This window comes from Acipenser ruthenus, chromosome 28, assembly GCF_902713425.1.
Source record: "Acipenser ruthenus chromosome 28, fAciRut3.2 maternal haplotype, whole genome shotgun sequence".
Taxonomy (NCBI): Eukaryota; Metazoa; Chordata; class Actinopteri; order Acipenseriformes; family Acipenseridae; genus Acipenser; species Acipenser ruthenus.
Window position 1 is genome coordinate 6908003 of NC_081216.1, and position 27563 is coordinate 6935565.

The following is a 27563-nucleotide window of genomic DNA, read 5'->3' on the forward strand; positions in this document are numbered from 1 at the left end:
CCCATATTTACTTAACCTTTCCCAAAACAGATTGTGGTATAAAAACATCGGGCAAACATGGCACAGAAAGCAAGCTGGCATGTTATACAATTAACCGAAAATTGAGCCCCTTACGTCCCCCATATGTATTTATCGCGTCCCAAAACGGATTTTGATGCACTACGACTATTTAAAGTTACCAACTTTCCAAAGCCTAAGTGCGAGAGTCATAATTTGCAGACTCCGTAAGAGTTTCTGTGCTGATCCAGTGTGCAGTAACGAGGTGTGAACAGTGAGTGAGCAGTGTTGCCTCTTGCAGCAAAAATATAAAAGGCTTTATTTGTATTTTTAAAGAAATGTACCAAAACTGATCCCATCATTTTTTTATATAAACAAGAAAAAGCAAATGCAACACAAATCATGCACATTTTTTAAAGAGCAACTTTAACACAAAATCTTTCCATGCCTTCCTGCAAAGAACATAACAGAATATTTGAACAACAATGAGCTGTAGACCTATCTGTTGACATCAATTCCTACAGACCGCTGAAATCATACACCTGTATGTTGGCTTTCTGTAATATAAAAACAACAATGTCTTCTAAAATGTTTTAGGCTGTTATTACTGTAGTTTCCTAATACAGATCATAAATAGGATGGTAGTTCTCAAGGCACTGAAAATAAAGATTATAACAATTGTAGGATATAACTGACAGAAGTGTGTCTTATATATTTTAAATATAGTACTCTCAAACACCTAACAGCAGCAGGTATACAATGTATTGATTGTCCTGCCTTTGTAACATTGTTTTGTCAGGTATCATGGCTGTTGGGGAGGGGGGTATTAGTCTGTGTTATGTGTTTTCACTTGAGTTCAGGAGCTGCTCTTCAGTTCCACTTGCCTGTGTTTATGTAATACAAGCTAGATCAGCAAGGGCAATCTTTGAAACCAGCTGGCTTTTGTTTTGCTGGTAAATGACTGCTGTGCACTAGATGGTGCTAGCACTAATATAGAGACACTAACCTACATCACATATATACGGGATGCAAATAGAACTGAAGAGCATATCCTGAACTCACAGTCAAAGCACCTTAACACAGATTTATGAAAAATAATCATATTTCAGAACTGCATAAAAAGGTTCTGAATAACCAAGGATATTTGAATCTACTGTTGGACATGTTTCTGCAGGGATTCACCAAGCAAGGCAGAAAAACAAAGCAATCTACAGAAACATGATACAGGGCTCTTGAGATAGCCGCTATGCAAATGAGAGAACTGAAAACATTTCCTTAACGTCTTGGGTATAGCCCCCTTAATAAAAGCATGTTTATATTTGTTTTTATACTAGCATTGAAGCTCGAGTTTAATGGCAAAGTCTTGTCTGGTCCTTTCCCATTTTTAAGAGCTTTTGGGACACAAACAGTTTTTACTGCTATTATTCACATTGAAAAGGAGCTCTGTCACGCCATGCCTTCGTTTGCACAGCAGCTTTACCCAGTGACCCTTGAGTAACATATGAGGGTTAGGGGTGGGGCCTCTGTGGTTCCTTTGAACTAAACCAGTCAGCCGATGACACACAGCAGCAGAAGACAAGGTGGAATTAAATACACAACAAAGCCTGTTTTTTTCTATTTCAATCCAACTCTGAAAGATACTGAAGTCTCCAGGCAAGAAACTGCAAAGTACATGACTCAATCTTTTGCTTGGGTATAAAAAAAACAAACAAAAAAACAAAAACAAAACAGTACTTTGGGAAAGAGAACCACTCCTGTTAACATTGAAGAACTGGTAACAAACAACTACAGCACAGCTGATTTATATTATGGATTTAAAAGTGAGCAAATAAATTGATTACCATATGTTCTTATTCAGCTGTACTTTAAAAGTGTGTACGTTGTGTGTATTGCTGTAAGAGATGTCCTCTCATGCAGTTTGGGTGAAACAGGACGGCAGAGCAAGGCTCCATCTGTGGAAACTGATTTCCATTGTAATAAGAGACACCCTGCGCACAAAAAGTGTTTTTTTTTTTAAGTTCAGAATTGTGTCATATCTTCAATGCACGGGATGACATCACTGTACACAAGAAGAGATGGAATTTTGACAAACCCTTAGTAGTTGATTTATTTGATGTAATTTAGTATAATTTATATATACTGGGTAATGCAATGACATATAGATAGCCATCATCCAAACCACTGCCATATCGTTAACTTCCTGAGTTAAAAATCACATTTTAAAATCTGCTAACGGACACTTCAAAACCCCATATACATGACTCATTGATGTCTACTGTTTCTAGATTTGAAACTACCAAAAGCTGTTTTCACACATTCACTTTCTAATGCAATCCCTTAAATGGTTACAGAACCCCTTGCAGTGTTTACAAGAAAGACATTAAACTTTGTTGGATCCCATGCTGTCCATATCCACGATTGTTTTGATATTTTTATTCACATATCATAGGTAAATAAACTAGGGATTTATTTTTACTGGGTAGCATTTGCCAGGAGAGATTTCTTCTTCTAAACATCAGTGTATCCAGTTCATGCTCCCTCCTGCAACAATACTGGGGCTCTGAGTGGTGTATTGTAGGAACAGAAAACCAGCATTGTTGCAGGAGGGAGCCGGGTCTCGATACACAACGATCCTAGGAAGACCTTTTTTTTCTGCGGACGTGTGCTCGTGTTGAGAAATGTATTGCCCAGTTGATATATGATCCATGATATGCGATTAAGAATTTTGGAAACAATACCTCTTGTGCACACCCAGTAGTAAATCAAAGAGACTTACATGTTCACGTTATACAAAGCATTTCCTACAAAACTACATTTTGTTGAAGCAGGCTTCCAACACATATAAAGCGTTTTATATAATTCACATCCAGTTAATTTGTTACACAATGTAAGTGCTACTTTTATTTGATGCAGTAGGCACCATCACTTCTGTTCAACCAGCTACACAAAAGCAGTGGTGTATATCTAATGGGCACAAGCTTAACCTTTAAAAAGCAAAGGGTACTGGAATGTGCTAGTACACCAGCAATACCTTAAAAAAAGTTTCCCCATAGTAAAAGCATAGCATAGTGAAAGCATGGGTAAACATTGTAAAGCCCAGAGAGGTAAGCATATTAAAAAACAAACCATGGTAAATGCATAGAAAAAACAGCAAATTACTGTGCAAATGTACTAGGTAAACTTTTATAAGTGTACCCGCAACTCGAAAGACAATTGCAGTAATGTGATACTTAAGATAATAAAACTATAAAATGGAAATCTATGAATATTAATACTTAACAAAACTATGGTTACTATAGCATTTTAAAAAACACACATCAATGTGCACTAAACAAAAAAGGTTACCAGGAAATGCATAGTGATCATTGTTGCATACAGGGTACTTCATAATTCACACAACATCGTCAGAGCATCACGGAAATACGCAAAGGCACAAACGTCTGTAACAGAGACTGTGGTGTACCTTGCTTAGCAGAGGGAGGTTCAACAATCTCCGCATTAGGTGTAACTGAAAACAATGCCACAATTGCACAGATTATATAAATCACCCTGTACATAGTGCAGTGCAACAGTGCTGTAACAAGCCAAGATTCTGAGTTACCTTTTAAAATACTGTCCACCATTATTACAAGGTTCAACTACAGATCTTAACGGTTTTGTTTTTGTATTTATTACGCAGATTCCAATTGTAATTGAACATTTTTTAAATGTGAATTTTACTATGCTTTTACAAGGCTTATTTTTGTTTAGCAAACAATGATGCTGTGGACCCTGTGGTACTATTTCTATATGTGTATAAGTGCCTATGAACATTTTAGTTCACAGAAGCACGAGGAACACACCATGAAAGTTACATATTAAAATACATCTGTACCACATCTGTAACACCAAAAATCAACCCTGAAATACACAAAGACAAGCACAGCAATTGTTTTGCTGTTTTGAAAAATCATGTCCAACACATATAGTGCAAATTGAAGCAATGATACGCATTGCAACTAAACAAACATAGCTTTTAATTTGGAATGTTGTAAAAGCAAAAAAATTAACAAGACAAAAGCCTCCCTGCTTCAAAATTTCAATGTTAAGGCCTTCAAGATTGCAAAAGATAAATTTGCAGAGCATGTTCTCAGGTTTTAACTGCCGAAAACCAAGAACCACTGAAAAACACCTTTTGATTGTTAGCCCTATAATTACGGTAAACCTATTCTCACTGAAGAAACCCACTGGTAATACTGTCTGGACAACAGTAATAGAAATGGTATACTTGTGCTAGCATTACAGTTTCAATGTCATTCAACAGTTTAACTCAAATTGGTTGTCAATAACTAAATTACAATTAAGAAAAAAAAAAACCTGAATGATCTGTGTTATTCCCATGCTCTTAGATGTGATTAAACTGTATTAAACAATAAACTGTTAAACAAATCCTTTGGTGTATAAAATTATAAAAAAAGTTTTTGCACCTATGCTTTTTTTTTCCTATACTCCAGGTAGGTTTAATTTATAATCCTCTTCTATCAATAGTAGAATCCCATCCCATATAAAATACAAATAGATATACTATGACTGGAATGAAAAAGATGTCCAAGGACACGGATCTTAGAGAGATACATATAAAACAACGACAAAATATATTAAATAAAGAAAATGAAGATCATGGCCACCCATCTGTGTCCTTTTACCCTCTATTCTGTCATCCCGATTAGCTGCCTAAAGCAAAATTATACACAAAATCACCCCTCAACCCTTCCAATCACCAAGACCCAATTTAGCCAATTTAACTAAACACAAATTAATTGCCTTATATTTTCCAGTAATTGCCGTATTTAGATTCAATACGCCGATACCTAGTAGCATAAAAAATACATCTTCTAGTTGTTATTCTATAGATAAAACCGCCATGTGTTTGTGTGGACCCTGTCAATTCCAATGCTGGAAGGTGACGTGCTTTCGAGTCAGAGCTTCCACAGGGCATGTATTATATAGAAAAACATCTTTAGGTGAGGCGGATTCCAAGCACTTGTTCCAGTTCTTGTCTGCGCTGCTGGACCTGTTGGAAGCAATTGAGAGCTGTTGATCTGAAATGGACACAAATATGATAGCCAAGCCGAAAATTCTTACACTGCAATTAGGATTGCTTCATTCATTGTTACATTCAAACAGAATTTGAAATGGATGTCGGAGGATTCCTTTTGACTTTCCAAATGAATATTAATGAATTTATTTATAATACTAAATAATTCATTAACTTTGGATAAAGAATGCTAAAGAAATTTGAATCTGAACGTATTTTTTTCTAAAGAAAAGCATGTATATCCATTTTGACTGAAAACCAAATCCAGAAAGTACTGTACAAGAACTGCAAACAGATTGTACATGGGTACTGAACCTTTGTCCCTTTCATATATCCACACAATTGCTTGCTGTATATTTGCACAAATAGGTGCATGCGATGCTTGTATGCAGGATTATTTAAAAGTAATGGAAATCTATTCGAAATCCACCTAGTCTTTTATCCATTTTTCTATCCTAATTCACCTTCATTATCTTGAGCTGTGAGAGCACTCTTGAGACACAGGCACACAGTATCTATGAAACCAAAGGAGGATCTACATTCTCAAAAAAACAAGTATAAGCCCATGTGCCTGTTTATGCAATTAAATGGTTTTTGTCGTTTACAAAAGGGATTCATTGTTGTGTTAATGTGGCTCCACAAATTGTCGATTTAAATAAGTGTTTCAATTAAAACACATTTTGAAAAGATAACAGCTCTAATTAAACAATGGTAAGGTCTTCAACATGGTTTTATTCTTTAGTCCTGAATTAATGTGCTGTCATTTCAAATTCATGGTAAAATGTTCTGCTGGAGTATTCAGCAGAACATTTTACTACTCCTTATTTCCTACCTTTGAGAAAACATATCTCCCGACAGCCTCCTGTGCCCAAGGCTCCTCGTAAAACTCTGATCTTCTCTCCGCTTCTGGGTTTCCAACCGTATCCGTCATCAACTGCAATGAAGCAATAGAAAGACACACGCTACGGTACGACATACTGCAGTAATGTACCTGAAAATGTATGTAGGCCAACATACTACTTTATACAAAACACATTACCCCCACTGCACGATTTCTAGTCATCAAAAAGTATACAGGCACGGTTTCAATCAATTAATCAACATATTACTTAATGTATTGTAACAACCCGGCGATTTGCATTGTCGCAGGCCTTATTGACTGTACTGTTTGTCTTTTATGTTTCTGTATTAAAGGGTTGGTTGCCAGTCTGTCCAGGCTCACCAATCCTGGACATGCATTTGCACCACCAGAATGCTGGTGGGAGATAGGGGTCTGAATGAACAAAAAACTACTGCCTGTGTGGAGCATGCTTTCATTTTACATGCTACGCTACAGTATTTTATAGTACAAAAATAGGCAGATCCAACCAGAAGCAGCTTTCCTAGAACTGACAAAAAAACTGAATATCACAAACGTAATAACTGAAGCCTGTTTCTGAAATAAACTTGACAAAACAGCCATTTCTTTTAGTACTTGCAAGCAGTCTTAAATTAGAACTGTACTTGAAAATGTTGTCTTTCAGAAAATAAATTAAAATGAACTGGAAAATAGCTTTGAGAATCTAGCCCTTATGGTATTGAAAGTAGAAGCCATATGTGGTCGCTGAACTTGATTTCTAACTACAGGTGTGTGCTATTGGCCATTGAGGGCGGCTGATGCCAGGTTCTAAGTGGGAATCGTCAGCTGTGGGGACCAGAAGATCTCAGCCAAGACGGCAGTCATGACTGGAGTGGCGAATACTGGGCTTGATAGAGATTTCTGCAGTATTGGAAGCGACCTGTTTGTCCATATCGTTGAGCCGTGTATTAATTGAAGTGATTAAGACGGCGATGGGGTGAATGAGGGGTGGGACCTGTTTTGCTGGAGAGGAGGGCGGTGCTGTCGGCCTGTCCTGAAGCTCTGAGCGAGAGAGTTTGCTGAAGCATGCTTGATATAGATATATATATTAGATATAAATGGTACAATAAAATATTGAAGAACGCCATACTATCACTTCCAGCAGGGATGTTGATATTGTTGTCGTGCAGGGTTTTTAAAAGTTAGGCAAATGGCCAATCCTTATAAAATAGCTGCTCCTGGCAGCAAGTCTGGTTGCTTAGAGAAGTCTGCATTAGACGTAGATGGAACCGATTGCAGACAAGGAGTAAAGAGAGATTCAGCAGGCAAAGCTTTGTGGTAGATTTAAATGGAGCTAAGGCAGAGCTTTGAAAGTTTAGCAGAGGGCCAGTCTTTCTAATGAAGACGCGGACAAAGTTGAATAATGGAGCTGCGCTTGAACGGCGCTGTTGCAGGGCTGGAGACTGGACGGAGCAGTTAAGACTAACATTGGAGCTCCTGCAGCTCCTGAATGATGAGAAGAATCACCTGAGCAGATAGGAAAATGATTGATAATATATTGGCAGTGCTGTGCATAGAAGTGACCTGCAGTGAAAGGAGCGAGGCAATGAAGTTTAGATAGCTACGTTAAGCTGAAGCACGAATATCGGCGTCTGAGTGTTTGCTAGAAAACGAAAATACTAGACACAGGAAGTGTGTAAGATTGTGCTTTAAACAGAGAGTTAATAATGATAGACATTAATTAAGCAGCCCCAACGCCCACCCCCTGAATCTCGCACAAATGCTAACATTTAAAACGTAAACATTTTTCATGGTTTGTCATCTGTCATTTACAATCAGTGAATACTTTTGGGAAAAAAAAACACAGGGAACATGAGAAATTACTGTATTGGATGAGCTGGCATTCTGGCACCTGAACCCAAACAGCATGTCAATAAGATCTACAGAGCCGTCAAAATGATTCTTAACTGCATCTTTCAAACACACACACAAAAAATGTATTGCCACTTCACTCAGCAGTCATGTTCACAACACATTCCTTCAACATATTTTTTATCCACTGATGCCCGAGTGGCTTCTCCAGTGGATTAACCAGTTGGCCAAGAGAAGTCAGGAGAAATTCTTTGCAGCGTTGTTTAATTGTTATGCGTGGCTTAGGCATTTTAGAAACAAACCTCTCTTCACTTCTTTTCTTCACAATTTTAATTCCTAAATAACTCGCTCCAAATTATACACCTGCGCAAGTGCTAGACAGAGCTTCCGTTTCCCTTCAGACCGTGTCTATGGTAACAGCTGAGCCTTGACAACTACGATTGCAAGTATTTATTTAAAGTATTTTTTGCATAAACCTCCCAAATTAAAAATGTTATTCTCTGTTTGCTTTATAATGATTTTTTGTTTTATATTTTCATTTCATTTTATATGTTGCATTTCATTTTATTTCACATTTGTGAAAAACACGGGCCCTAGTTATAATCTTTCATAACTGCAAATGTTGCACTGCAAATCAGACATATTGCCTTGCCGTCAAATTCATTCAAGGTCCACAAACAGAACATATTCGGTTAAATGTTTAATAAAATGTATTTTATGGTTTCAGAATTACTGTATATTGGAGCTACAGTGAGATAATTTAGGACCTTAGTTGCAGGGTCGCTTGTGGCACTGCAGAGAAAACAGCAGAATGTGAACAAACTACTAATCAACAATGTCTGCTTACTGAAACTACAGTATGCAGCTGTAAACGTACAGCCAGGAATAGCTTTTTTTGAGTCCAAAATTAAACACGATCGTGAGAAACTGAAGATATTGAAAAGGGCCCACGGTTGCCCTCCAAACCCACTGTCTAGCCAATAAGCTTTTTCACCCTCCCAACCTAAACAATAAATGTTACGTAGCTACTGGCCCCTGGAGGATCATAGTTAGGCCTGCCTGTCTAATTACACAGAATACCAACTCTCCCTACCTTGAGGTCCTGGCACTGGGATTTCAGCCAGTCCTGAATGAACTCCTGGGGGTTGTTACTGAAGCTCAGCATGAAATCCCGCTGAGTTTTCAAGTGGTTTATTGACTCGATGGTCTCGTGGATCTGCAGGGGTTCAAGCAGAGTCAGGTTAGCCTCCCAGGTTCAGCGCACCTTTTAGGAGAGGGCTGGCAAAGGAGCAAGGACATCAGCAAGTGCTCCCCTTCTCTCCTTGGATGCAACATAGGGCTGGAAGATCACACTCATCAAAATGATCTTAACTCATGTTTGAACTGCCAGTATTGTGATTGTATCCCTCAGAAAATAGTTTGTCCTCACCTTGCACACTCTTGTTTCCTTCTGGTTTTCTTTTTAAAATAAACTCTCCCACAACAAAAGAGGGGACTAAATTAAAGTAATTGTCCGATGGCACAAGTACAATTTCATGGTGCATAGCCCCCAGCATGTGTTAATGGACAAATCAGTTTTCTGCAGGAACAATAAATCTCATGAGCAGTAGTGCTGATTGTTTTTACCTTTAGATAACTGTCAGAAACTAATACGATTAGCTGTGATCTTTTTTCACTAAAATGATGAAGACTAAACAAATGATCAATAATATCACATTAAATGATTATTGTTCTAAACCTACTGTAACATTTTGCCAATAAGGATAGAAGACCCATTCACTGCCACTGAATCCAGAGGTAATGCACTGTATCGGACACTCGTTCCCACTCGAGGTAACCCTTTTACCTTCACTTCCAGAGCAGCAATCTCCTGTTGATTGGTGGTCGATGACAGGAAGCTACTCATCTGACCCTTCAAGGGGTCGTCCACCTCCACGTCAATGTCATAGCAAGCCGTTTTCTTCTGGTCATTGGGGTCCACACTGAAACAACAGGGACAGATAGAGGACATGTGTACAGGGAAAGGGGGTCCCTTATTTACAGAAGCCTTTTTATGAATAAAATTCAGTTTGATATTTATGAATGGTTGACATCTTTAACAAAAGTCTAAAGAAAGTTTCATCAATATCAAATTATTTTATTTGTAAAAACATTCTTTAAAAAACTGCTGTTTAACAAATTAATAAAACTCTGCACTCGAAACTTTAGGAATATAAAAATAATAATGATAGTAAAACTTGATAGAAAGTGTGTATTTTTCTTGTATACCAAATGGCAAACATTTTGTATATTATATTGTATAAAAATTATATATTAGTGCATGAATAATTATTTTTTGTATATATTAAAACCAGTGTCATACATGCTTATAACTGCCATGTATTTTACCATAGTTGACCATGGTTTGCCATGTTTTTTAATATTCTTTACACTTCCTCTATAGACTTTACAATGCTTACCTATGGTTTACCAAGCTTTCATTATGCTTTATTACACTTTGCTATGCTTTTAATTTGGGACACCGATATGGGTAGAAGGTTATACATAACAATCAAACTTGGTATTAATAAAAAAAAACAGAAGAAAAAGGTTAAACAAAAAGTTAAGTAAGTTTGACAGTGACATACTTACCACTCGGCATGGCTGTAAGTACAAAATGACAGCCATCAGTACCATAATAATTCCACAGTATGCACATGCACATGTACAAATGTAAGTGTAACATACTGACTGACAGGTGCCTCCACAGATCTCTAGATTCTAATAAATCACCATTTAAAAATACCCTTACCATGTTTCATCACATCAAATACAATTGGTAATTTAGTTATAGATATAAAAAAGCATCCCTCTCTGGAGTTATACAGCAATATTTTTGTATAGTCTGCTCAAGGAACCAAGTAATGTGCAAAACTCTGGGCCTGTACATAAACCAGTTTTACACCCAACACACACACCTTAAATCACCAACACATGACTGGGTACTCTGAACTTGTCTTATTTAAACTAACTAGCACAGGAGCATTATCAAAAGTTGGTTAATTCAATAAAATGATTAGATTTTAGTTTACTTGCAGTCAATGGCAACACTATCCAAATGCTTTGAAACATAGGCATCTCTGGCACTTCCTGTGTACATTTGCAAGATGGGCCAAATGGCCTCCTCTCGTTTGTAAACTTTCTTATTTGTAGTCAGGTCAATCTGTGCCTCACTGCCTGCAGTGCATTGCAGCCTCCTGTGTCTCACAGGCCAATCTGTGCCTCACTGCCTGCAGTGCACTGCAGCCTCCTGTGTCTCACAGGTCAATCTGTGCCTCACTGCCTGCAGTGCACTGCAGCCTCCTGTGTCTCACAGGTCAATCTGTGCCTCACTGCCTGCAGCCTCCTGTGTCTCACCTGATCATGTGATTGATGATGATGGGGTCTGGATGCTGCAACAGGCCAGCCAGCTTCATCGGGATTTCACAGAATCTCATCCGATTACAGTTAAAAACCTACAAGGTAATACAGGATTGATATACGTTATGTAATAGAGGTGGGTTTCTTAACTCCTATATTAACAATACAGCCATATGCAGAGCCTATAGTAAGAATTTTTGTTGTGTTACAACCAGAAATCTTGATGCATTTAAATGGGATTTTTTTCCTTTGATTTACACAACCTACTCAACACATTCAATGTGTGAAAAAATGGGGAGGGTGAAAAAACAAATCAATTAAAAATAAAAACCTAAAAAGTCTTCATTAGATAAGTATTCACCCCCTTTGCTATGACAGTCCTAAATAAGCTCAGGTGCAACCAATTGCCTTCAGAATTCACACAATAAGTTAAATGGAGTCCATCTGTGTGCAATAAAAGTGGTTCACATGATTTCAGATTAAATACACCTGTCTCTGTACGGTCCCACAGTTGGGTAGTGCATTCAAAGCAAAGATACTACCATGAAGACCAAGGAGGGGTGGGGTATAAAAAGATTTCAAAGGCACTGAATATCCCCTGGAGCACAGTCAAGTCGATCATTAAGAAGTGGAAGGTATACGGCACCACCCAGAATCTGCTTAGAGCAGGCCGTCCTCCCAAACTGAGCAGCCGGGTAAGAAGGGCATTGGTCAGAGAAGCCAGCAAGAGACCAATGACAACTCCATGGCAGAAATGGAAGAAACTGTCCATGTGTCAACAATAGCTCAGGTACTCCACAAATCTGTCCTGTATGGAAGACTGGCAAGAAGGAAGCCATTTCTGAAAAAAGCCCATGTAAAATCCTGCTTGGAATTTGCAAAAAGGCATGTGGGAAAAAGATGTGGCAAAAGATTCTGTGGTCCGATGAAACAAAAATTGAACTATCTGGCCTAAATGCAAAGCGTTATGTCTGGTGCAAACCCAACACAGCACATCACCCAGGTAACACCATCCCTACTGTGAAGCATGGTGGTGGCAGCATCATGATATGGGGATGCTTTTCATCGGCAGGGACTGGGAAGCTTGTCAGGGTAGAGGGCAAACTGGATGGAGCTAAATACAGGTAAATCCTTGAGAAAAAGCTGCTTCAGTCTGCAAAAAAACTAAGACTGGGACAATGACCCCAAGCACACAGCCAAAGCGACACTGGAGGGGCTTAAAAACTAGAAAGTGAATGTCCTAGAGTGGCCCAGTCAAAGCCCAGACTTGAATCCGATTGAGAATCTGTGACAAGACTTGAAGCTTGCTGTCCACCAAAGATCCCGATCTAACTTGACAGAGCTTGAACAATTTTGCCAAGAAGAATTGATGAATATTGCACGATCCAGATGTGCAAATCTGGTAGAGTCTTACCCCAAAAGACTCACAGCTGTAATTGCTGCCAAAGGTGGTTCTACCAAGTATTGACTCAGGGGGGGTGAATACTTATCTAACCAAGACATTTCAGTTTTTTAATTTTTCATTAACTGTTGTTTCACAATAAAAATTATCTTGCCTCTTCAAAGTGTTGAGTAGGTTGTGTAAATCTAAGGAAAAAAAAAATCCCATTTAAATTCATCAAGATTTCAGGTTGTAACACAACAAACTGTGAAAACGTCCAAGGGGGGTGAATACTTACTCTAGGTACTGTATATTAGGGCTAAACCTTGGCTTTCAGCCTTGGTCCATTTGCTTCCACTTGTGCTGATATTCCCCCCTCCTATAACTCTACAGCGCAGTACAGTAAAGCACAGAAGAGTCTGGATAATCAATCACAGACTCGCAAGGTAAATGAAAATGTGCAGTCATTACATATCATTTATTGTATAAAGGCTTTCACATGTGCTGTTTAGTACTTGATAGAGCAGTTAGGGCTGCTTGTGATTCAATGCCCACCTGTCTGAAGTAGCGGTTGCAGTTGATGTGCTCCTTCTCGTGGCTGTCCTGCAGCTTGTTGTTCTTGATGTAGAGCCACAGAGCCTGCATGATGTTGGCACGGGTCTGGGTGTGAACGCCCAGGAGACGAGCCAGACGTGGGTCCAGCTTGTACTGCGGGGGCTGCAGGGAGAGGAGGGGGCACAGCTATGGGCAACAGTGTTGCATCACCCTAGAGAATTAACTCATCCTTCGTAAAGTCGAATGAAACCATTTGACAAACATTTTGATCTCCTCATGAAGGCAATGACACAACTTCTCTTCAAACCAACTGTCACAAAAATAACATTCAGCACTTTCTATATATCATACATAAAATCTCTGAACTCAAAGAGCCTATTCTAGATCTTATTACAAACATGCTCTGAGACACTCTGTGAATGATCAGTACCTGCCAACTTGCTCCAACACAGAAAGCCAAAGACAGGAAATAAAGCTTCCGGACTGTCATTCATGACAAAGTGTCCCTGCACAAAGTGCCACGCTGTCACGCTTCTCTTTCACTACCAGAGGGATAACCAAAGCTTTAAAATCCATTGTGTTTAATGAATTTGTTTACTACATTTTTCAAAAGTTTTAAATATAGTTATGCTATTCTTTAAGTATAGTTTAATATGCTTTATCATACATCTCTGGGCTTTACAATACTTAACTATGCTGTACCATGCTTTCAGTACACTTTATTACAAAGTGCTATGACTTTACTATAAAACACTTTTATAAGAATGAGACTGGCCAACAGCACTAATGTAATGTAAATAATTGTAAAACTCAGGCACCTGTCTATTTGTAACTAATGAGTTAAACAAAGCACAACAACAACTGGCCTGATTTTTCAAGTGAAATGTACACACCCTTGCTAATCAATCTTTTGAATCTCTGAGAATGCTTTGAGGAAACGGTTAGATGTTAACATCTTTGCCGCTTCCTCCCGTGTGTTGCTTTAAAGACTGTTGCAGGGTTTCAAAGCAGCAGACAAAAAAACAAGCGCTGTTCACCTCATACTAAATGCATTGCTTTTATTGCAATATTAAACCCAGGCATATTGTCAGTACTGTATGAATCCAGTATAAAAGATGGACTATTTACAACACCTTGTCATAAATGTAACTTATTAGTCTTCTATTAAAAAAAAAAAAAAGATTAAAAAAAAAAGAAAGAAACCAAGCAATCTTGTACCATGCTTTTTACTACTCTAAATACGGGCCAGCTTCGCTCTTGTAATTTATAAGGTCACTAGAACCCCTAGATGGATTTACAGTATTATTACAGTATGTACAGTACACTACACCTTGAATTAATTAGGATAAGAGAGTGGTGAACATGGACAGGACATTTTTCTACACTTTACTATAACCTTTTGCATCATCATGATGTACGGGTGACAAACAGACAGTCACCCCCATATATCCCTGGGGATAATGCACAAAAACACCTGCTATTCCCTTTAAACGGAATGGATTAAAACAAATTACTCCACACAAAACAAAGGAAACGTAGGATTGGGAAATATGTGACCTCTGATTAAACTCAACATATAAATACACATCAGCGGATTTGCAGCGGTGGTTGTTAAGGTAGGTCCAAGGAAAGGTCCCGTGTTCAAGACAAATCAGTTTCATTTAGTAGTTTTGCAGCATATTTTCATTGTCAATTTATGGCCTCAGTACAGAAGCACAGCAGTAAAAAGCGCTCTTGGTGAAAGGAATATTCGCTTCTAATCAGCTTTTATATCACTCAACGTTAACGGTCATAGCCACTTCTTAAAAATAATTAAAATACGAGTATCATCAGATCCCTAGTTTTAATGCAAGACCATCTCCACCTGGGATTTCACTGACTGGGGGGGATAATAAACACACACCTGGTGGTCCAGCATTAACATGAGAGTGCACTTCACATTGACATCTCCAGGTCTCTTCACCTGAAACCCGTCCGTTTCCTGGGTTGTAGGCATCCGGTGCCACTAACAAATTATTAACACAAAGAAAGGCGATTAATAAACTGATAACTTAGAAAAATCAAGTAACATCATACACCTTTTACAAGTCTTCCAACTTTGATGATGTACGTCAGGGTTCACACAAAATTTAAATAATACACTTAACAACTCTAACAGAGACAGTGTGTGAGTGCAATTTGAGTACCTTAACGGGCACCGACCTTTCAGGTACAGTCAGCACTCACATATCCAACCCCATAAAATTTTGATGTCAGTGATGGTTAAATGAGTGTGACGCATATGTGATTATTTCATTTTGGCCCGTTCCAACCCTTATCCGTTTTTTCAGGGAAAACAAAAAAATACAATGTCAAAAATACATAACTGAAAGGACTGTGTTTTAAAATAAGTAAGCTTTCATTTAGATATACTGGAATTGGTTTAGTTGGTACAGTACTATATTTTCAACAGAAAAAGTCTTTTAATTCAGAAAGAAATTATTCTTAAAATATCACTTGCCAAAAGAAACAACATGTGTGTGACAGAGCGCTGAGATTGTCTGTGTGTGAATGCGTCACTGAGGTGGGTGGGAGCTGGTCTGACACGACCAGTCAGGGATAGGGAGTGTTGGACCAATGGGTGAGGAAGGGGGAGGGACTTGGGGGTGTGCGTGGAGACGACAGTCTGAAAGAGAGAAGCCGGACCTGACGGCCGGAGAATTGAGGGAGAGTTGAGCGAAGAGGTTGAGTGTGCAAGGGAGAGGAGAGGAAGAGAGCCATTGTTCACTAAAAGTTAAAAAACATAATAAATACGACGTTTTCCTACAGCTTTGAACTGCAACTGTTGTCTGCCTCATTGTATCCTGGAAACCCTGCAGCTCAGCGTTAACACTTTTAAATCCAGTACGTATTGTAGTAGTATGTAAAATTCCCCATTATCGCCCCAACACCAAAATTAAATCAAAATGTTACCCATGCACAGAACTGCGTAAAACGTAAAAGGCAATGCAATTTAGCAAATGATTAAAAAAAAACCCTACCAGATTCCAGAATTAAAACAGTATCCAAAGTCAGTATTCAAAATTGCAGAATATAGTGCTTACTAAGGCCCTAATGTCACAGTTCACTTGCAAATGAAAATGCACAAAAGCAACTAAAGATCACAGATTTAAAAAAATGCATCACAGTATCTAAAACCGTTTAATGATGAACTTTTTTACATTACCATAGCTTGTCTCATTCTCTTTGTTTTTGCTGCATTTTTGTCATGGGAAATTGGAGGAAGCTCTCTGTAGCTGCACAATCACAACAGACTGATTTGGCATGCAATAAAGAAATAAATAAAGGAACGCAGGCTGTGACGGATAAAGAAGTACATTGTAACATTGAAGAGATGGGCTTTGTATCAGAAATATGTTGATGGAGTCGAAAATCTCGTGTGACGGATAAGTGCATTAATTTGTTACACATATATATATAAAATGGGGATAGATTTTATTCTTAATACAAAGCCGGTAAAACGCGACTGACGTATCTGTGTAACGGATATCTGAGTGCTGACTGTAATGAATAAAAACTGTTAAGGTACAAGGAACATATGTGTCCCACAAATAAAATGATGCTAGCTCTTTTTGCAATGAGTTGCACAAAACAGTGTAAAAATTTACTGACGGGTTGGATCTGGTCATCCAAATTTCCTCATGATACTTTGAGTCACTCTCAATTATTAATATGGAAAATGACATTATCTCTCCACACAAATAAACATTATTTGTCTCAGTGTAGTGGCTCAGAAGCTATGTTTGCAATGACTTCTGGCACCCAGAATAGAATGTTCTTTTTCTAGATTTTGGAAAAGCGTGGAACGTCTGAAGGGGTAGTACTATCATAGCGTGCCACCACTATTTTGTTGTAAACACAGTCAGTATTGTGGAGGGCCCATGACAACGGCATATCTGGTAACCTCCATAGACATATTATAATATCATGGTAATCTGCATAGACATACTATAATATAAATATCAACACCCGCTGACTCCCTTACCTCAACTAGGTGGTTGTCTGGTCCGTACAGTTCTTTGTCCAGCTCAATCACCAAACTCTTAAAGAAGGAAGAAAACTTCCTCTTCTGTTTTCCAGGCTGTGGGTTTCAAATCCTCGGATTAAAGCACAACTTTTCAACACACACAATGATATTATGGTATTCTACTACAGTCCATAATTAGAGATATTAATACATTCTGAAACTTCTTTCAACAGTACAAATTGTGACATTTATACTGTTTAAAAAAAAGGTTATTAGAGATGGTTATGTTGTATCACTTCACATATTTAGCATAACGTGTGTCTCTATTATATTTAATAAAATGTTGTATCCTTGTTTGTCTTCTAAAAATAAAAAAAACACCAGTTTGCACACTTCTTACAAACCATGCAACTCTTCTCCTCTAGGTCTTTCAAACCACTCACGTCTTCCAGGAGCTTTCCTTCCACGCGCAGCTCCCATGAAGCCACCTTCTCTGCCTCGTCCCCCTCTGGTTTGGCGGGGGTATAGGTGTTGGAGATGTAGATACGTAGCTTGCGTTTTTGCTGGATCAACAGAAAGAAGAATCTGCAGATCAGCAACAATTTAGACTTTGCCGTTAACAAAATTAGAGTAAGTTATCATAACAATATAGTTAAAGACAAAATTAAAATAACAGGTAGATAGATGCCTGTTATAAATGGTCCAAAAAATTACAAAGCAGCCTGTCCTCAAATGAGGACAGTGACACTTAGTGGGTTAAGAACCATCCTTTACATACTTGTTGGACTGGACATGTGTGTGTATTGTGTTCTTTGTGACTTGTTGGTTGGTTCGTTGGATATAATGGTACGTCTCTCGATATGCAGGTTGCAATACGATATGTATCACAATACATATGATGGTCTTGATGGGTTGCTTGTATGATGCATAAGAATATTAAAAGATTATTTGATGTTTGAAGACAAACATCAAATGAGACAGAGAAAGTATTTGTTCATATCTACTATAAAACACTGTTATTCTTCATTAAAGATCCATTTGGTGAACTACAATGAGCTATGCTTTTGGTCTTGTATCATAATACAAATGATACAGACCTCTATTGTGATACAATATATCATGTATTATTATTATTATTATTATTATTATTATTATTATTATTTGTTTATTTAGCAGACGCCTTTATCCAAGGTGACTTACAGAGACTAGGGTGTGTGAACTATGCATCAGCTGCAGAGTCACTTACAATTACATCTCACCCGAAAGACAGAGCACAAGGAGGTTAAGTGACTTGCCCAGGGTCACACAATGAGTCAGTGGCTGAGGTGGGATTTGAACCGGGGACCTCCTGGTTACAAGCCCTTTTCTTTAACCACTGGACCACACAGCCTCCTATGAAAGTATCATGATTCACCTATACACAATGAATTGTTACTCCCCTAAAATACAGTGCTGAACAAACAGACGTGGGTATTCAGTATTCTACAAGCAAGCAACCAATCATCAATTTAAGTACTGATGTACTTTCAAACCAAGTTTTTTTTTGTTTTTTTTTTTTACCGTACTTATAAGAAATAAGGATTGTAGGAATAATTATTTACACTTAAATGGCAACTGTGTTATTTATAGAATAACCAACATTTAAACACACATTTTATATAATCGTAATGTACTCTGGGAATATATATATATTTCCAGAGTACATTACGATTGAGCTATGAGAGTTTAGATCTGTGTTTTTTTTTTATGTTTATGTTTTATGCTGTCGTTAAAATTTACGTTCGCACAAGCACATTTTTAGTTGCATATGCGACCAAATTAGTCACATTGTAGAGCCCTGTTATGTTGTTTAGTTTTCGATTTTAGTTCCTGAGAATAGTCACAGCAGTTCTTATTATTGAGGTGTACTTGCCGCTCGCTGTGTTATTGTTTTCTGTAAAACATTTATATCCTGTCAGTTAAGAAAAGGCTTAATGCAAAAGTTTGTTTTAACGTTATCATTATTATGCTGGCCAGAGACCCACGCTTAAACTGTATTGTCATATTTTCTACATTTTCTTTAAATTCTCAAATTAATAAATCGAAACCCAGATAATAAAAAGAGACCTGGCTAGTGTCAGATCATTTAAAACACTGGATTTTGTGTACCCGTGCCAACTTCTGATATATATATTATATAAAGCCACAAATTATGCAGAGGCCTACAGTGGCGTAAAGGCAGTCATTAAGTTGTCTAGCAAATGCATAGTGCACAAATCACATTGGCACATGATTTATAGGACTGGTTGTGTCGGGGGGGAAAAAAACCTCCTATGGCAATATGCCCTTTCCACTACCAGCCTACTCTCTCTATACATAAGTTGTGTAGGTGGGGTTGGCAGAGTTGACTGGAATGAGGAAGGCCGTCCAGTGCTGGTAGAATCTCCAGTCCAGCCCAAAGCAAGCTTCAAGCCACATAAATGCAGAGAAAATGAACTCAATAGTGAAGCAGCAAAACCCAGAACCACTCCAAATTATTATAGATGACATCCAAAAACAGTAGAAAAAGAATAAAAGGACATTTGAAGCAATTTTAAGTGGAGGTTTTATAGCGCCAGCATACCGTTATAGGCTTTTTAATAGCTTCCTGGATCTCCATGCGCTTGCGAGCAATGGTCTGGTCGAGCTTGCGCTCAAAGGCAAGGAGGTCCATGTAGGCCTGAGATTCAGGAACCAGCTCTCGAATCTGTCAAACACAATGGTGCGGTACAAAGCACTGCTTAGAGATTAACACCCTTACAAATCCTTTCTTTTGTTTTTTTTAAACATTCATTTATTCATGTTGAAATTTGTCAGAATTACAAATTATTTTTATTTTGTTTATGACTGAAATATACTGGACCTTTCAGAATTCATTAGGGTGCTATTAAATGTCCAGGGACCATATTTTCAAAGCTTTTCCCCTATTCTTTAATTAATAGATGTTAATGTTACAAAATGAAAAAACAAAACACTTTGAGGGTGCTTAAGAGAACTTAAAATAAATAACAGTTTTCTGGTTCTAGTTTTGTAAAATTAACAGAAGTTTGACCTCTTTAATTAAAGACTGGGGTAACCGCTTTGAAAATATGGCCCCTTATTTTAGGAAGACAATGAACAGGAAGACATGTCAGTTGTAAATGTTTTATCACCACCACTAAGTTTTACAATTTTTAACTTGCCCTTTGAGGAAGTATCTTGTCTGCCATTTTCCTTCGCTTGATTCTGAAAAAAAAAAAAAAAGTTCAACAGTGTGACTCATGATTTTTTTTTTTAGTATGCACTAGCTAATTTTGGAATATTTATATACAGTATTATGGCATTAAATAGCACTGGCCTAAAGAATGTCATTTTCACAGGGAGCAAAGTGGCTGTTGTCATTGTATTTTTTCTGTTTTTAGCATTTTCATAAATGTTATACTCAGTTCCAGTAACTTAAAACAGCCTGGTACAGGGATACTAAACACTCAACACAAGTTTAAGGAATGGTTAATTTTTTCAGTAATATATGCTGTAGCATTGCAGATGAAAGCAATTCACTAATGAGCAGCTCATATTTTAGCTGTCATGCAAATACTGTATGGAGGAACAAGAGGAGGCCATCCCATACCCTCACCACTCTCTGTGTGAAGAATTATCTCCTTCCCTGTGCCCTAAGTTTATCTCCACTTAAGTTCCAACTATGCCCTCTGGTCATGGTTTCTGTACTGCCCTGATAGTATTGGTTAAGGTTAACTCCTTTTAAAAGAAGACTCCTTTTAAGTCTTCAGTCCTGCCCCCCCTAATTCTTCTTTATTCCAGGCTAGATAGATGCAATTCTTTCAGTCTATCTTCGCAGCTCATTCCTTTAAACTGTGGGATTAGTCTGCTTGCTCTTCTTTGGACTTTCTCCAGGGATCACAATGTCTCTTTGTTGCAGCGGTGACCAGAATTGGACACAGTATTCCAAGCGCAGTCTCACAAGAAGGCCTCTAATGAACACCAGGTGTTGGTGACTTAGTAGAGGGCACTTTTTTCTCTGGCCCACACCTCACTGCATTATAAGATTTTAAGAGGTGCAGGGTACTTTTGGGAAATGAATGATATGATGGCAAAGACAAGCAATGTCCCAATATCCAGTTTGAAATATTTTCAAATTCTCATAACATGCTCTTGATGGAGCTGTTCATAATGGATCAGTTAGTCTGTATATCTAAAAGTAGATTTTATTGATTAACATTGGACAGGAATAACTTGCTGAATAAATAAGGCTGGTGTTACAACATTCTTTATTTGAAAGCCTTTAACATAATTTAAAACTCATAAAAATACTCTTCTTTAAGTAACAGATATATGCCAATATAGCAGGACTGTCCCTTAAACAATGCCTTGCATCTCAACCAATTCAAATGATAGCACTTCAAGATGACACATAATTAACCAGAAAGCGACCTTACCACCTGGCTTATCCTGTATGTTTTTATATTTGATCCTATATCCAATATGTTTTTTTTTTCTCAGAACCACAACGGAGAACAGTAGACCTGGGCTGCTTTATTGTCCTGCTGACATCTCTTACCCCCGTCTCTGGTTATGCATCCCGTGATGCTGCTGCTGCTGCTGCTGCTGCTGAAGAAGTCGTTTTCGGAAGGGGTCCATCCCTTGCTGAAGCATGCCAGGCCTCATGGGCATCCCTGAACCATATGAAGGGCCAGGAACAGGCCCCATCCCTGGCATTGGCATACCTCGACCTGGGGGCATTCCCTGCCGCTGAAAACACAAGGAAGCCGGGGCTTAGACGGGGTCTTTACAAGCTCTAGTGCGCTGGTCATCAAATTACGTTATGCCTCCAAAAATTCTTGTCTTCAAAATATGGTTGAATCTAAAATTTCAGGTATCAAAGTGTTACCAACACTACGCCTGAAACTTACTAGAGCTGTCTCTTAACCCTTTAAGGGCCGTGATCGTGTAAACACAAACATACTGAAGTGTCATTCTGGGTCTGTGATCGGGTAAACACGATAACTAATGCACTTTGTTTCTTTGACTTACTGGGCAACCATACTTTGCAGTAGATATCACTGAATTGGTTAGGGATTGAATTTCACTGCCTGATTGTTTGTTTATTCGTGTGATGTCACTGAGACGGGCATTTCATCTTTAAAGGGCGGATACATTTTACAGCAGCACACAGAAACAAAACATAACACAAACTTATTTACAGCCAAGAAAAAACGGGAACACACTGTAAATCCGATTTATTTCATTTACTTATATTAGAACATGTATTCTGTCTCATATGTTTTAATAGAACACTTATAAATATCAAGAAATGAGTGGATACAAGCAGATCACATTCCATGAACTAATTTTATCCAGTAGGCAGCGCTCCAAAGAAGGTTTGGGGTCTGGGAGTAACTTACCCTCTAATTTGAACACAGAGAGTAAAATGTATTTTCAGGGGTAAAATGCAACATTACCTTGAAGTCATGAGTAATCTCGATAAATACTGTACAATTTTTAATGGTAATGGGGTAGGCATTAAAAAGAGCCTTCCATTTTAACTACAATGTTACTTTTAACTACTGTACAACCACGCATGTGTTCTACAAGGTTATTTATATGATCAGCGCATTTCTTTCGAGGTATCACACTGACTATGCACAGTGGCCGCGTTTGTTCTGTGGTGTCCCCATGCAAAGCTCAATTCCTATTCCCTATTCTTACCAGTACTACGGTAGACCATGACTTTCAAACAGGGCAACGATGACTATTTGCATTGCATTTTACTACAACAATCGAAAGAAAACACACTCACAAAGACAGTTAGAAATTAACCTTTGGTGCTTTCGCAGCGGCCAAGTCTGCAATTATAGCTAATAATCCAGTTTTCGGCAAATCTGGTGCACATTGTTCTGCGACATTGTAGAAAGTAAATAGTTTTTGATTAATTTCATGCTCTGGTATGAAACTCTTCTCTCCCCTGACACGACAGGCACAGTGAAAAGCAGACACAAGGCAATACTGAGGTTAGGATACAGGTCCAACAGATTTCCCTTAGATGTAGTCAAGGATAGCAAGAGGCGAGGATGATACATTGGCTGGAAAACGCATTTATTTTAATTTGTTTCCAGGTTCATTCAAACACGGAGCCCTACGCATGAGACGCCTACACCAGTATTCCCCTCACGTTTGCAGCACAGACACCATGCGCAAGTAAACTTTGTAGTGTGTCGAAATTGTTAAATGTCATGCCGTTTTTTATCTTAAATTGTGGGTTACATGATTACGCAGCACATGCTGACAAACTTGCTCATGGTTTTAAACCCCTACACGTTGTGTTTTTTTCTGTTTATTGCTTTTGGCGTATAGATAAAAAGAACAGTAAAATTGCTAATAAGTCATTGATTCTGGTGCAGGAGGTGAACAATTTTTTTATTTTTTTTATAGTAACTGAGCCACGACAACAGGGGCCCCCTTGCTGCCTTGGGGCCCCATGCAATTGCCTTTATCACAGATGTCACGTGGCACTTTCAACTATGTTGTCTCCACATGCTTCTTTACTATACCCTGGGCCAACAGATCTAGTACAGCCTCATGATCAAAAACATGACCTGTACCAACAAGCTTGAAGCCTGTTAGGAGATAGCTACAAGGTAATGAACTCTGTATCAAAGCACAAGAACTTGGAACCACTCAGGATCACTGCAAGGTAACAAAGAAAGAAAAAAAGGAAGTTAGTAACATACATTGCCTGCTAGACTGTAATACAAAACAATAACTCCACAATGACTTGGAGCAGCCTAAAATCTAAGGTCCTTGCTACTGTGGCACCTTGATGTGCATTATTGATGTTTCAATAATTCCAGTGAGTTTGCAAGGGATTATTATAGTTACTTAGGAGTCAACACGCCAAGCCTGTCTCGCTCTATTTAACAACATACAACAACAGCCTTACGAATGCTGGCGTATCATTGTTTAAGAGCAGGGCTTTCACTCAGGCTCAGTATGTAATATACTTTATTTATGTCCTTGTGTTTGAGTGAAAATCAATTTTTTCAAGGCTGCAAATCTCCAGCTTTAAATTCCAAGAGCGTACAACGCAAGGTGTCTGACTGTTACATTTTTTTTTTTTTTGCTACTTGTGTTTACTGCTAGATAATTTTCTCCAAGTATGGCTAAATATGTTTCTAATGGTATATAACTGTCAGATGAGTTGTATTATGCTGCTCCAGAAATTATTTTATAATAAATTCAAGCTGCATCAATGTTGTCTTTTAATAGTGTGCCAACATTTATTTTAATCTGATAAACCTGTATTGAAGTTTTAGCTGGGGGTACAGATAGTCTTTTTTTTTCTGTATGTTTCAGATACAAGAAAGAGACTTTCAAATCTATCAAGCACAGAAAAAAACCTAGGAACTTAAACTGATCAACCAATTTGATTCGATTTGCCACAAAACTGGGATAAAGGCTTTCTATTCCACTATGTTACATATGTGAACAGTCCAAATGTTTCTACATTACTGGTACTGATGGCCATCATTTTTCAGGATTTTGGACAATGACTAAACCTAAATTAATAAAATTATATTCTGAATCAATAAAATAAAAAGAAAACACCATTGGTTAATTTAAAAGTGATATAATTTGCAACTTTAATCAATATTTATTTTATATAGCACCTTTCATAGTGGACCACCATCACAAAGAGCTTTACAAGACAGTGAGGAACAATGCATAATACATTAAATACAGTGAAATGCAGGGCATAGTACATTAAATACAACAGTGAAGAAAAACAATGCAAATACATTAAGAACCCATCAATGAATGGCATGTACATACAATCATATGTTGATAAAGGTTTTAATATCAATTTTCAGGTCTGACCCACTGGTGGTCTGAAAGTAAAGGGTTAAAAAAGACCTGCCAGTATTTGTACCTGGACATCCTTTTAAAAAGACTACAGAAAGCATTTTGAAATGTACTTGTAATGCTCAGACTGCACCTCTCAAATTGACAAGGCACCATCTAAGACTGTAGGGGTGACAGGATGTTGCACAGTGGGCTACATGCATCCCCAAAGCCACACATAAGCTTTCAGAAAACAATGGGAGCCAACCATGACAATGAACACAGACAAGGGGCTAAACCAAGCCCGATCATATACAATGTCAGTACACAACAGTTTGTATTAGAACAGCAAGGACACTGACAGTCATAAATGTACCATGTAATCACGGGATATTCATACAAGTAAAAATGATAAAACCCATACTTTGACTTGCCCATGACTGAAACTGACTCACAACAGACAGATGCGTCTTCTACGTGTTATATGTCGGGGACAAAACTCAATCATGTGCGGGACATTCCATGTACGCAATGGTGTGTGCTACATATAGCAGGTGCTTCCACTTCTTCAAACTATATCGAGTAGGGACATAAACCAAAAGACAATAGCCACACTGTAGCGTTAGTACAGATAGCGCGCATGGACCCGCGGGCACTTCGGTTTTAGAAAATACGAACCACGTGAGTACAAGCTAATCATGTGGCTGTTTATCTACTTTCTGTTCCTTTTTTGTCAAATTAAATTTAACGCACATACCCAGCAGGGCCTGCATTTCAAAAGTAAAATTTACTTTAAAACGATACAAGTTCCCTGTTTTGCTTATAGTGATATGTGGAGTGTCTTGTTTTAATTGCGCTCCATTGTTTTATAAATGCGGAAGTAGTCGCTACCAACAAACACAATACTTGAGAGTCTTTAGGCCTATTCAAAAACACACAGTATTATTTTTCAAAATATATATTTATAAGCCATTCCCGCCTACAGCGTGTGACTCCCGGAGTTTACGTAATCTAAAGCGCAGGTAGCTCACCTGTATGCTTTCGATTACACTTGTCCTGTGAAAAGTGAAAAAAGTCAGTTTCCGTTCGCAAGGTAATCAAAGATACAGTAATCCAATACATACTCATTTAATTGCTACAGTGTGACTTTAGTAGAATAAACTAATGCTTAAATACAAATTAGTTACCATAGTTGCTTGCACCTAATTGATAGATTTCAGAAAGCGCACTAATTCTGATATTTTCTGTAGAAATATATTAATCTTTAATTAACACTACAAGTTATAACTGTATTCTTATCAAAAAGAAACGCATGTACAATAACATTTTTGCTGGTATTGAAACGGCAAAATGAATAACAAAATAAAAGCAGGGAACTAAAACAGCAACTTAAATATGAGTGTACAGGAAAACGTATCGTTTGTATTGAACTTATTAAATACTTTATCGGAGCCTTTATTTTCCTGGATAAGTATTAAAACGTGTTCAACGTTACCTGGTGGTACGGGGATGCGCCGGTGCCCATTGTGCGATAGCCTGGATTCTGTTGCATTGCATGAGGGATCCGAAGACCACCTTGACCCGAATTCATAGGGTTAATATTAGGATTCATAGGGTTACCCCCTAAATTCATGGGACTACCAGCATTCATGGGGTACCCTCCTCTTGTCGCCATATTTAAAAAAAAATAAAAATAAAAAATAACTCAAACCTCCCTGTTGTAATATTAGAGAGCGACACTTTTAGGATCACTTTTTTTGAAGGCTAGAAAAAAAAAAGAAAAAAAAAGCATGTGTAATTAAAGAAATGTTCGGCTCAAGTCTAAACTAGTTCCTCCTTGTTGTGCAAACTCTTAGTATTGTGCAACAAAACGGTGGTTGTATTGTTGGTGTCATCATTTCCCATGAATCTACGGTTTTGTTCAAGCCCCCTAATTAGTTTAAATGGTTGGCACACAAAAAGAATTTAAGAGCCCGACCAATGTCTAAAGATAGCGATCAGACAGGGTTTGGCTGTGGCTGTACTAACACGCAGCCTCCTCCTACTCTGTGACAGTCTTTGAAATAGGACTCCTTACAAACGCCCCCTGCTGTTTAACTGAGTGTACTGCCGGATGGGTGAGGCAACTTACAATAACAGTGACAACAGAAGTATAGTTTTAGTGTTTTTACCGTAATGTATCCATGACTGTCAAATTATATTTACTCAGAATGAGCTGGCAAAAGACAAAGATGGCCTTTCAAGCAGTGGTTGTACCAAGCATAAAACCAGCCCCTGAGGGGCTGGTTAAACTGGTCAATTAGAAACATAAGTCTCTTAAAACCACTTTATTGTACAGTTATAAAGTCAACTGTTCTCTACACTTTAACTTAATTTCTTTGCTGTAAACCTTGTCTAGAATTGTATCTACCTGCTGGGTGCCCAGTAGGAGGCTAATTAACAATTGTTAGCAGACACCCTTATCCAGGGCAACTTACAATTGTTACAAGATATCACATCATTTTTTTACATACAATTACATTATTTTTACATACAATTACCCATTTATACAGTTTTTTTTTACTAGAGCAATCTAGGTAAAGTA

At 38.0% G+C, this 27563-nt stretch overlaps 1 protein-coding gene across 1 annotated transcript; it reads right to left on the minus strand.

Moving 5' to 3' along the window:
- Positions 1-276: 276 nt before the first annotated feature.
- On the minus strand, positions 277-27013 carry LOC117434648 (SWI/SNF-related matrix-associated actin-dependent regulator of chromatin subfamily D member 2-like). The gene is made up of 14 exons (XM_034057245.3): positions 26475-27013; positions 21702-21892; positions 20326-20368; positions 19728-19850; positions 17569-17688; positions 17144-17239; positions 15023-15124; positions 13120-13281; positions 11181-11278; positions 10416-10427; positions 9631-9766; positions 8878-9000; positions 5907-6008; positions 277-5050 (listed from the first exon to the last, which is right to left on the minus strand). Exons 1-14 carry the CDS (start codon positions 26652-26654, stop codon positions 4997-4999), a joined length of 1542 nt encoding a protein of 513 aa, XP_033913136.3. The 5' UTR covers positions 26655-27013; the 3' UTR covers positions 277-4996.
- Positions 27014-27563: the final 550 nt, after the last annotated feature.

Excerpts from the sequence above, each read along its gene's own strand:
- LOC117434648 (XM_034057245.3), bottom strand. The coding sequence starts at position 26,654 with ATGGCGACAAGAGGAGGGTACCCCATGAATGCTGGTAGTCCCATGAAT. Across the intron at positions 17,240-17,568 it reads AAGGAAAGCTCCTGGAAGAC|CCTGGAAAACAGAAGAGGAA; the intron begins GTGAGTGGTTTG and ends TGAAACCCACAG. Across the intron at positions 15,125-17,143 it reads CAGACAACCACCTAGTTGAG|TGGCACCGGATGCCTACAAC; the intron begins GTAAGGGAGTCA and ends ATAATTTGTTAG.